At 39.4% G+C, this 12,193-nt stretch overlaps 2 protein-coding genes across 5 annotated transcripts; one reads left to right on the top strand and one right to left on the bottom strand.

Annotated features, from left to right (window-relative positions):
* The first annotated feature begins 1,302 nt into the window (after positions 1 to 1,302).
* On the top strand, positions 1,303 to 6,021 carry LOC103468306 (volume-regulated anion channel subunit LRRC8C). Of its 3 annotated transcripts, XM_008415282.3 has the most exons (4): positions 1,303 to 1,500; positions 1,869 to 1,910; positions 2,372 to 2,523; positions 3,588 to 6,021. In XM_008415282.3, the coding sequence occupies exons 3-4, from the start codon at positions 2,383 to 2,385 to the stop codon at positions 5,856 to 5,858; spliced, it is 2,412 nt and encodes an 803-aa protein (XP_008413504.1). In that variant the 5' UTR covers positions 1,303 to 1,500; positions 1,869 to 1,910; positions 2,372 to 2,382; the 3' UTR covers positions 5,859 to 6,021. The 3 variants fall into 3 exon arrangements, with proteins under 3 accessions (XP_008413504.1, XP_008413520.1, XP_017157874.1); XM_008415298.3 differs by lacking the exon at positions 1,869 to 1,910; XM_017302385.2 differs by lacking the exon at positions 1,303 to 1,500 and having other exon boundaries at positions 1,507 to 1,910.
* Positions 6,022 to 8,783: 2,762 nt separating this feature from the next.
* Positions 8,784 to 12,086, bottom strand: cdkn2d (cyclin-dependent kinase inhibitor 2D (p19, inhibits CDK4)). 2 transcript variants are annotated; one of them, XM_017306780.2, is made up of 3 exons: positions 11,640 to 12,086; positions 11,122 to 11,279; positions 8,784 to 9,743 (listed from the first exon to the last, which is right to left on the bottom strand). In XM_017306780.2, exons 2-3 carry the CDS (start codon positions 11,260 to 11,262, stop codon positions 9,390 to 9,392), a joined length of 495 nt encoding a protein of 164 aa, XP_017162269.1. In that variant the 5' UTR covers positions 11,263 to 11,279; positions 11,640 to 12,086; the 3' UTR covers positions 8,784 to 9,389. The 2 variants fall into 2 exon arrangements, with proteins under 2 accessions (XP_017162269.1, XP_008413491.1); XM_008415269.3 differs by having other exon boundaries at positions 11,122 to 11,282.
* Positions 12,087 to 12,193: the final 107 nt, after the last annotated feature.

Below are 12,193 nucleotides of genomic sequence, written 5' to 3' on the forward strand. Positions count from 1 at the left end.
TACATAATCCTAAAGGAAGCATCCCACACTCTGTGCATTCACAAGAGTCTTAGGCTGTAATCTCACCAAATAAAGGAGCCCGGAGCAATGCATCCTTGCAGAAGTAGCTACTCAAAGGAAATGGTGGTATGAATTATTTGCAAGGTAAATGTATACAAATGACAAGGCAATGAAGAGGAAGAGCTTGAAACAGAAGCAAGAGCTGTTCATGCTGTGTTCAGTGTGACAAGGATCTGGGAATTGTAATACCAGCCAACCTTGATTCAAATTCAAACCGCAGTGGAATTTATTAAGTTCACAGTGATTGTGTTACCTTGGCAATATGTGTATTTATTTTATTTTACTTCCCAACACTTTTGCAGCTGTAACTATATTTTATGTGAAAGGAAGCCCTTCACATTAAAGGACTGCCTTTGAAGTCACAACCGATAAAAACCTCAGACTTTAACTATTGGAATCGGCCCCCTAATTCCAACATCAAAGAAACAACAAACTGAAACAGTCCAAGCAATGTGTGAATATGATGGTACTGTGAACATTTTAAATTAACAGAGGTGTTAGTGGTTATTAAAAGCTGAAGAAACTAGCATGCTTCACAAATCACAAAGAGTATTCGTTGCGGACAGAAATGGTCAGGTGATGGGTACAGGAATGTCTGGAGAAAGAGATATTAAGACAAAGGCTGGGAGGTCAGGGAATGAACCTGAACTAAATCAGTGGATGTGGCAGAAAAATAAAGGTTTGTATTGCCTTTTCTATAAAGCTCAAAAGTTTCAGCAGTGTTTTAAAGAATCTGTTCTGATTGTAGAGTAGTCCATGGGGTGGAACAGTTACAAGTAAGCTATTGATATTTTCAGTCACACTTACACCAAAGAAAACCAAAAGAATCACAAAAAACGTGTAAAAATGTGTTAAACAGTGTAGGAAGTGCGTAGCGATTGAAGTTGAGATTATTCAACACGTTTTAGATTTTAATTTGATTTAATTAGATCAGATTAATGATTTTAATCTGATCATTAAACAGATGCAAAGTAAAACTTAACTGTTGACTGATTCGACACGAATTCAATCTCCGCACTGAATTGGATTTTAACATTAACTTTATTATATTTCTCTTTAAAAATTAAGACTATTTTTTCCCCATTATACAAATGTATGTCTTTTTTTAACACAACACTAAAGTGTTGGGAAGGAAGAGTGGGGTTTCAGGAGACTGAAAGCAGGGTATCACACAAGCTGCAGCTAGTGAGAAGTCACGCACATCAAGCAAAACTGGCCTGGAGGGAAAAAAAAAGTTTGTTTCCGGTCTAGATCTTATCTTCCAGGTGTGTCGATGTGTGAGTTTTAGCGAACTGGAGTTTACTTTGAAAGTCTGACCGGAACTCTCCTGTGACTTGTCCCTCACTTCACACCGGTGCGCTCCCATGAGGTGATGGAAAAAATAAAAAAAACAAGTTCTCCAACTATCACCGGACACAAACAGATACTCTCCGAACGCAGGTAAGGCGGACTCACTTGGCTGAGTCACCGTTCGCTTTTACTTTACTTTATGAACCCATAACGCGAAACGAAACTAATGTGAAAACTTTAGAAATAACGCAGCTCGGGTTACTGTGTGCATTATGAGCTCCCGTTGATCTTCGCAAAGTTTAGCCCCTTAGGGTGAATTGCTGAATTAGTCATCGAAAGACTTTTTGTATCTACTGCTAATGGGATTGGATAAAATGTACTGTCATAGGTGCATTATCTTTATTTGTTGACATCACTGGGGACTTGTAAACACATTTAAACCAAATTCCTTATGGCATATTTGACTGTCTCCTATCTGAGGGCTGTTTCTTCTTGTCTGACTAGTTTTTCCATTTTAGGTCAACATCCATCCATTCAGTCATTATAAGCAAGGTGTGGAGGTGGGTAGGGCATTGATTGTTACCCATATAAACGTTCAGATTACAGCATTGTGAGACAGGAGAATGCATGTTTCAATAGGTCGCAGCATTTATTTCTGATCTGTCAACTAAACGGAGTGCTACTGTTAAATATTTATCACCCATTCCCAGGTCTGTATGTGGCAATATTTACATCTACATATGTAAACAGCATTAGAAAACAATCTGAAATTCTGTTGTGTTTTTTTTTTTTGGTTTTGGTATGTCAAGCCTAAGATTATCACTGGCCCCCTTTGAAAAACTTTCTAGCAGCACCCCTGGTCCCTACTTTATTTATTCCAAGGTGCAGACACTTAGCCTTGAGTTTTAACACAAGTTTTTCTCTGTCATTTCTCTTGTGATATCTACCAAACCTTGAAACTGTCTTGGCAGATGGTATTAATTTAAAGCCATGTTGACCTCCACTGTTCTTCCATCACCAGAGCGCAGCAGCATGATCCCAGTGGGTGAATTAAAAAGCCTCGGGATTGAGCAGAACTCCCAGTTCCGGGTGCTGAAACCATGGTGGGACGTTCTGTCAGAGTACCTGTGCATTGCAATGCTCATGATTGGTGTCTTTGGCTGCACCCTGCAGGTGAGGTATCTGCCATCAGGAAAGATATTTTACTGCATGTTACCTAATTTCTACAACTTAACATTCCTGGGGAGGTTAATTATTAGCTTCTTTTGGCGTGTTGTTGCACCCCGGAATGACGTATCACAATATTAAATTCCCCACACACCCTTTTTTTCTGGCTCAGCGCAAAGCATAAAAATATGTGCAGTTTCTTACCTCCAAGCCATTTGAAAACACATCAAGAATAATTTAGTAACTCTGTTCTAATAAGCTACAGACATACAAATGGACTTAACCTAAGTCATTTTTCATTATCTCACAGTCACACTAAAAACTTTTGAAAAATCCAACCTTTAATTGTAGTGCATTTATTCAGGGGGAGGGAAAAAACAACCAATCATGTTAAGACAAAATTGCTTGTGGCACAATTGACACCACAAACAATCCTTTCGAACGGTGCGGGGCTGCCAGGAAAGAAAATCTATCTTTCCATTACACTCTTCTTGGATCTTAACTGGAACCATGCGCTTTGGTCAGATGACAGAAAGTATGGTGGAGGTTCTATGATGCCGTGGGCCTGTTACTCCTCTGAAGACCCTGGGAAGATTGCTAAAGAGACTGTTTTTTTATAGTGACTTACGTCATGTTACATATGTTTATTTAATTGCCCTAATTTTGTAGAAATCAGTTTTAATGTGGAAATTAAAAAGGTTTTTTTTGTGAAAAAAAAAGCCAGGTCTTGATTGATTTTTAAAAGTAATAAAATTGTTAAAACATCCAAAGGGGGGAGGGGGGGGGGTTGTTTTTTTCTATGTACTGTAGGTGTATGTTGATCAAAAGATAACAGGTAAAACTCCTACAAAAACAGGGCCTCATGAATATTTATACAGCATACAGAAGTTTGCAGTTAAAAGAGAGGAAGTGCAGAAAACCAGAATCCCAACACTTAAACTGTGAAAATGTGGTTTATTTCACATTATTAATAATTTGGGGATTTTATCAGAATGCATTGCCACACATTATTTATTTTAATCTTTCGTTTCTAGCTCATTTACAGAACATTTTCTATTTAATTTCCACAGCTTACCCAGGACAAGATCGCATGTCTGCCCAGCCATATCACCAGCCCGAAGAATGAGGCAGTAGACTGCAGCTACATCATTGACTACAGCAGTAACAACAGTGACAGCCACATCGTCACGGAGCTGTTCGGTCGCAAGAATAACCTGGACATTCACCAATACTTGTTTGTTAACCAATATTGCTATGAGAGGTTTGTGCACTGGTATGCGAAGTACTTCCCATACCTTGTGGTGATCCACTCTATGATCTTCATGGTAGCAAGCAGCTTCTGGTTCAAATTCCCTGGGACATCTTCTAAAATTGACCTTTTTGTCAACATTCTGGGGAAGTGCTTTGACTCACCCTGGACCACGAGGGCCCTGAGTGAAGTTTCAGAGGAAAGAGGAGAGGAGAAGCTGGTCAGTTTGAGGAGGAGCACCATGTCGAAGGATTTCAAAGACCACAGAGCAGACGAGGAGGAGAATATAGGACTTCTTCGCTCCACCTCTGTCAAGTCTAATTCGGAAAAGAAAGTCCAGGACCCCCAGCCTACTCCTTCTGTGTTGGACAAAAAGGAGGGAGAGCAGGCCAAAGCTCTCTTTGAAAAGGTGAAGAAGTTTCGAACCCATGTAGAGGAAGCAGACATCTTATACCTTATGTATGTGCTACAAACATCTCTCAAAGTCTTCAAGTTCCTTATTATCATTGTATACACTGCAGTGCTGGTACAAAATATTGAAGTAATTGTGCTCTGTGATGTCCCTCCTGACCTGACTGGGTTTCATATCTTTTGCTGTACCCACACCAAAGCTCATCTTTTCTCCAAGCTTGCTTACTGCTACTTCTGCTTCGTAGGAGTGTATGGATTTATTTGCATCTACACCTTATATTGGGTGTTCCACCGACCTTTGAAGGAGTACTCCTTTGAGCACATCAGACTGGAAACGGGTGTGATTGACATACCGGATGTAAAGAACGACTTTGCTTTCTTGTTTCATCTGGTGGACCAGTATGATGCTCTGTATCCTAAAAGGTTTGCCGTCTTTCTTTCTGAGGTAAGCGAGAGCCACCTCCATCAACTCAACCTGAACTACGAGTGGACCAACAGAAAGCTGCGCGCCCACCTTTCTAAGAACTCCAAAGATAACTTGGAACTCTGTCTTATGGGACTACCAGGCCTTCCAGACACCGTCTTTGAAATCACAGAAATTGAATCACTCAGACTGGAGCAAGTTAAAAATGTCACAATTCCAGCTGGTGTGGCAAAGCTGGATTCTTTGCAGGAGTTGTCTTTGATCTACTGTCCAGCTAAGATGCAACTGCTTGCCCTGAACCACCTTAAAGAACAATTAAAGGTTCTACGTCTTGCTTTTGAAAGTTCAGAGGAGATCCCTTTGTGGATGTATACCCTCCATTCTCTGGAGGAGTTATATCTGACTGGTCCTTTAACTAACGAGGTGTCGAAAAGTGCCAACTTGGAATCTCTGCGAGATCTCAGTAATTTGAGACTCCTCAGTCTACGGTCCAACCTACGAAAGATACCACCCAACGTTGGTGACCTGGCGTCACAGTTGCAGGCATTGCGCATCCACAACGAAGGGGTCAAGCTCCAAGCATTTAGCACCCTGAAGAAGCTAACAAACTTGGTTTCCTTAGAGCTATCAGGCTGTGAGCTGGAGCGTATCCCTAGCGCTGTTTTCAGCCTGAACAATCTACAGGAGCTAGACCTGAAGGAAAATAAGCTTTGCACTGTGGAAGAGATCCTGAGTCTGCAGCATTGCCGGCGTTTGGTGACGCTCCGTCTGTGGCACAATAAAATCACGTACATTCCTGATCACATCGCTAAGCTGCACACACTGGAGACGCTGGACATAAGCTGGAACAAGCTGAAAAAGCTCCCGTCTCGACTGTTCTACTGCACCCGGCTAAGGCATCTCGACATCTCCCACAATCAGATCACATCTATTCCTTCGGAAGTGAACATACTATCGGGTCTTCAGTTCTTTTCTGCTGCCTTCAACTCTCTAGAGTCTCTGCCAGAGGAGCTCTTCTCCTGTAAACGAATAAAAACTCTGGTTCTGAGTAACAACTGTCTTTCACATCTTAGCCCCAAAGTGGGAAACCTGGCCCAGCTTGCGCGGCTGGATATTAAGGGAAACCGGTTGGACTCTGTGCCTTTGGAGATAGGGGAGTGTCCTCTTCTGAGATGCACTGGACTGGTAGTAGAGGACAGCCTGTTCGACTTGTTGCCATCAGGCTTACGAAAGAAGCTGAGTCAAGGCCGAGACTGAAAGCTGAGGATAGTCGCAAACAAAGAAAATCATGGTGGCCAGTTGTGTTCTGGCTTGCTTTGAGGAAAGTGTTTTAATTGTGGAAAAACATGTGTATTACATATGTGTTTTAGAAAAACACATATGCAAGTGCCTACTTTTATTAAAATATCTTTTTTACAGAGCTTGTTTCTTGTTTGTTTTTATTTTTTTGGGATGGTTGGGTGGTGAGGGGGCGGGGCATGGTCCAGCTCATACAATAGTTCTCAAAAGGTTTACAAATTTTACCTTATTTTGCACAGAATAAGGACTCAGACAGACCTAAGCTGTTTTTGACTGTGGAGGTTTGTGCTGTATCCTGCAGAACAGGGTTTTACTGCCCAGAGAGGAGTGTCCTTCACTGTGTTGAGTCATGTTGCCCCCATTTAGGAGACATAGAGAAAAAGGGAGACATTTGAGACAAACACCAATACACTTAAGTTTTAATTTAATTGTATATTATTTCTTTAATTGTAAGTACGTGTTGTTGCATTAGAAATACAACAGACTATTCTGATTACTAATCTGAATATCATAATACTAAATGGTTAAATACAAAGTTTTTTTTTTTTAATTACATTCTTTCTCCATTTATTAATTCATAATTTTCCCTCTAAGTGTATCGAAGGTCAAACTCAGCAACCCGAAACACAGTGCATTTTTCTGTTTCTGCTCTGTACCTGCAAGTCTATTATTCGTGTTCTGGCTTGCAGAGCATGACTAAAAAACAAAAGCCTAGCAGTCAAAACAGAAATACCTCTTCTGTAAAATGTAAGGTAAGGTAATTTTATTTATAGCACATTTTCAGCAACAAGGCAATTCAAAGTGCTTTACGTGAATTTATAGAAAATACAAACAAAATAACAAACCAAAGGAAAGAAGAAGAAAAAGAGCAAAAGAAGAAAAATAATGTAACACTGGCCCGCCCTCTTGGTATAATATAGATTGTTATCTGGGTGTAACTGAGGAGTTTTGGAGTAGTTTGAACAACAGTAGCTGCACAGTATGTGCCAAATGCCACCATACCAGGTAAATCATTACCCTGTGTCTTTTCTGTTGTAGTTAAGGGGGTGATGAAGTGTGCCACCGGTATTAGACAGAAAGTTGTGGGAATGTTTTAATCAGCTTTAGATTAAAAAAAAATATTTTCATATTTCACTGGGAACTCTTCATTCCATAATCCACAAAATAAATATTCCGTAACTTCAAACTACAAACGCATGAGCAGTGACTTAAACTGATAGGTCTAGAAAAGTGATTTAAAGCTTCGATACAACACCCCCCGATTTTATCACCTGGTCAGATGAGACAAAAACGCTTTAGTCTACGTTAGACTGTCAGAAAACCAGAACTGCCCATCACCCTAAATACTCTGTTCCCCACAATAAAACATGATGGTGGCAACATCATGCTGTGAGGATGCTGTTCTCCTGTGGGATTGACAAAGCTGGTCAGATCTGAGGGGGGAAATGGATGGAGCTAAAAACAGTGGAATGCTGGGAGAAAATATGTTAAGAGACTGAAGCACAGTTTTTAGTTTCATTTTCCACAGAGGTCTCAGCACTAGGTGGTTTTGATAGTCATGTTTTTGACATGCCCATTCTTGTAACCCTTCTGAGGATCTAAAAGCAGGATTTCTTTAAGAAGCTTAATTTGCTTTACAAAAAAAAATAAGAAAATGGACCTTATAAGTGTAGATGTTGACTCTGGAAGTATTTGCACACACAGCACACCCAGCTTCAACCCAGTTGAGCAACTGAGCTCTAGCCAGTGTCTGGTTGATTGTCTCAATCTGACTCCTTTACTAATAAAGTTTATTCGTATTTCACAAAAAAATAGCAACCAATTAATAATAAACAAGCAATAAACATTGAATTTTGTCAAATGCCACCATCAAAGTCATTAAGAATAATCATCAAATATACAAATATATTGATCACCGAATCAAATGAAATTCTAAACAGCTTTAGATTTGATCTAAAGGAGCTCATTGTTTCAGCTGTTTTATGGCGCATACAAATTAAATGCTGTTTCTCAATGTTTAAATGCTGTTTCTCAAAATTAAATGGTAGAAAGTCTAATGACTTTCTACCATTAGCACTCAGAAATATTACAATTTTAGCTGGTCTAGTTATAAACTTCAAGTTAAAATACAAGTCATCAGAAGCTGAAGAATTAGAAATGCCTTTGTACCACTTGAGTTTGATTCTGCCATGTAAGCATTTTAATTTGGATTTTGAAGCAATAGACCAATACCAAGTAGCACAAAACTGTGAGGTGATGCCAATCTGGAAATTGTGGTTTGCATCACCTCAATTTTCCGTTCTCCTGAGTCAATACGTTGTAGTTACCGTTCACTGCAGTTACTGCTGCAGGTCTGAATACTTTTGGAAGGCCCTGCAAGTGACCTGTGAATACGCACTTCAACACAAAGAACACAGCAGCACAGTAGCTGAACTGTATCTGCTCTCTCTTCTGGTGAAGAAGGAGGCGCACAGGCAAACAAAATAGCCATTGTGCCGTGAGAGCCCTGAGCACAAACGGCAGCAAACTGTGCCTCGGTTACCTAGGGTCTGTAACAAAAACAGGACTCTCATTCAGTTTTAGCTGCAGAGCAGTTATCTTTGTGACCTTTAAACAGGGTTTTCTGGTTCTGTGCATTCCATTTTGCACTTTTCAGCTTCGTCATTGATGGATCACCTTGATGAGGTGTTAAAACTCAAAAAATATTTAAAAAGAACAGTATGGATCAAAACCTCTGATTATCAGCATGTATACTGCTCACAAATACTAGAAAGACACTAAAGAAACCGGTCATCTATTTTGTCATTTTATTTTGAAATACCAAAAGGAGAGCAAGCTCAAGATTAAATAAATTAAAAAAAAGACAATGAGAGACAATGAGACTTAAAGTTCATAACTTTATTTTGTGCTTTCTTCAAATATTAAAGTGAATAATCTCACTTTTGTCTTAAAGGTATTTATATAAATAACATTTCAACAAATCACATCAAATGTTGCTATTTACAAAGTCACAGGAATATTAATTCCTCTTCCAACAATAAATAAGAGTAAATTCAAAGTCCATCTAATTAAGAGAAACACAACTATGCAAAGCAATCAGGGTGCACCATTTCATTTTTGTAAAAAAAAAACAACAAAAAAAAAAAACATGTGTAGAAACTGTTACAATTTATACACACAATGGAAATAATGTAAAAAAAAATCACATAACACTGGAGGACAACTATCTACAAATGTGCACTCCCAATTAACAGGGAAAGAATGTAAATATAAGGTGCCTAAACTGCACTGTGCAAAAGGTGTCTACAGTATATAGCCACCAATCCACTGAAAAGAAGCTGCCAAGACATCACGTCCCGTCACATTTTAATGCTCAGCTACCAAAAACCAAATTCATGTATTCAAGTTACCAGGTACAAAGCAAAAAAAAAAAGAAAAAGAAAATGAAAAAAAAAGTGAGGTTTGAGTTACGCAGAGGATTAATTCTTACTAACTGTGAATATGAGCAAAAAGTGAGTTCATCATATCCAGCTCACCCAGAGATCGGGCAACGTCTATTGCTGTTTGACCACTGACGTTGGCATGTTTCAGGTCGGACCGTGGAGCCAAGAACTCCACGACATCCCGGTGGCCTTCTCGTATGGCGATGTGGATGGGGAGGGCGCCGTTCTGGTCCTGGATGTTCACTGAAGCCCCGTGCTCCACCAGGACCTGCAGGGTCTCCAGGAAGCCCGTCTGTGCTGCATCATGGACAGGCGCTATGCCGTGTTTGTCCTGGACGTTGGGCTCAGCTCCTTTTTCCAGCAGCAACCTTGCTACTTTGGAGCTCCCCATCATCATCACCTGAGAGGAGATGTTAAATAAGATGAATGTAGAGCACATAATCATTTTAAAACACCTTTGTGTAAATTGGTGAGCTATACAGTCAAAGACCTCTTATTTTCTCAGCTTTATGTCAGTAAGTACCCAACTCTATTCACTGCATTTACTACAAATATCAACATGTCATTTTTTCACAAAACGTTTGAAATTTGTAAGTACATTTTCCAAATGTTTGTTCATTATAAGCTTATGTTAAACTAAGCCTTTATGTATAGTCGCTCCAATATTTAACATCTCAAGATGTTCCCCCAATAACAATAATAATAATAATAGATAACTCTGAACTAAAACTTTTATATTTGGAAATCCAAATACCTTAGCTGAAATATTACTACCACTACTACTTCTACTACGGTAACAATAAAGAAAAAGGTCCTGAAAGCTCAAAATAAATTCACTTCTATTTAAATTTATAAACCCGATTCGTACCAATGTGTCTCCATTTTGTCCCTTTCTAAATCAATCAATTTCAAAACTTCAAGCAACTCATTTAATAATAATGTATTATACATTTGCTCATTACTTCAGAATTTTAATGAATTACAAAAATAATCTGATAAATATGCTCAAATACAGGTGTTGCATTTTATTTTCTGAAAAGAATTACATTGAAATCTACCTGGTCAAACCAAATTTAGATATGCCAAAAACAATGTCTTTTTGGAAGTCAAAAACATATTTTGTGATAGACTATGACTATGCTTTATATGGAAGTCAAAGTGAAAAGTGGTTGCTGCTATAATGCTCATTTATCATGTCACGTCTTTGTAGTTTTCATTTGTAGTTACAGACTTTTTAGAATTAAACATGTTTGCACATGATGTTTCAGAACATGACGAGTCCAGCATATATGGATTTTTTATTTTTTTTTCTGGGGTATTTTGGACATACATACAGCTTCCAGCAGTATGTGTGTACAGTGGATGCTTTAAATTCTAAGTACGTCCCTGCTACAAACAAAAATAAACTGATATGCCATCATTTAACTACACAGTATCCAACAACAGTCGACGCCTTTTCGTAGCCGAAAAAGTCGGATCCCAAGAACCAAAGCTAAAAAAATACGAAATGATCAGCGGCAATAATTCTGTAAATTGGGGATTAAACGGTAAATCCCAAAGAAAAAAAAATGGCATTGGTAATAAAGAACCCACTCAAACTAAATGAAAAAATATAAAATGTGAAGTAGGGATTATGTAATTTCCGTTAACATAACAGGGCGGACATCGGAAATAACCCATAAACACAGCGACCAAATGGATTTATCCTCGGCTCATATTCAGGAGATAATAGTTCTGAAACCGATTCATGATGTGTGAACATAAATGACGGTGTTTACCTGCAGCGCGGTCCGACCGAACTCGTTGGGAGTATCGGGATGCACTCTGCATTCCTCCAGGATCCTCTGCACCTCATCGGCATTCCCTTTGGCTGCTGCCGCCGTCAAAGCTTTCCCCGCGTCCATCTGACTCAGGACCATTATACTCTGGGTTTCTGCTGCTGGATAAGACACGGAGCAGAGTCACATCAAAACTCAAACTGAAATATTTCATTAAGATGAAGGAATTGACAGGTTATTTCGAAAAGCCGGGATGATAATGTCGGCTACCCCTAGCTAACCTTACTACAGCATCCGGCTAACGTAACTTGTAGTTCTCCGCTGACGCCATATTACTGGGTTGTTGCGTACAGCTGCAACGCCGGGGTGTTTTAACAAAATATACGGTTAAACCGCACTGGTGAAGGGAAATATATGCCATCTCGACAGAGATAATTCATATAGACTGAATGTTAATAACAAGTAGCATCCGAGCTAAAGGCTAACGGTTTATCAACCATAAAGGTTTCTGTGCCTACCTTATTCAGTCCGTTGAGATACCAAGCGTCGTCAAGTCTCCACAACCCGTTGCTTCTAGTGCCCAGTTATTTTTAAATACAATTCAAACGAGAAAAGTTTATCAACCTTTAAAAAATACATTTGCGCGCTGAGATCCAAACTGCGGTGTCCCCCTAGTCTAAAATTTACAAACATTGGAAAGAGAATACGCTAGCCAATCACAACTCTCCCAGTAGGCGTTGTTCGTCCATATATGGTAAAATAGGAGGAGCATCAACTCTGTTACTACGCTCTCGCAGTGGCAACATCAACATCTGACCAATCAGAGCTAGAAGCGAATAAAGCGGGCGATTTGTAAACGTTGGCGTCTTCAAAGGGCAGTTCATTCAGATTTCCATCCTTTGCTTGTTCTTCTGCAGGTCGGAGTGACGGAAAAAAGGCGGGTGCGCGTTTGTAATTTTGGGCGGAATTTATCGACTGTGATTACACAATGCGTGCCTGCAGGTGTGTTAGAAATATCACAAGTTAAGCAACGTTTGACACATGTAAAACGAAAAAAGAAATGCACTAAAGC

The sequence above is a fragment of the Poecilia reticulata genome, chromosome 1 (assembly GCF_904066995.2).
Source record: "Poecilia reticulata chromosome 1, P_reticulata-male-v2, whole genome shotgun sequence".
Classification (NCBI taxonomy): domain Eukaryota; kingdom Metazoa; phylum Chordata; class Actinopteri; order Cyprinodontiformes; family Poeciliidae; genus Poecilia; species Poecilia reticulata.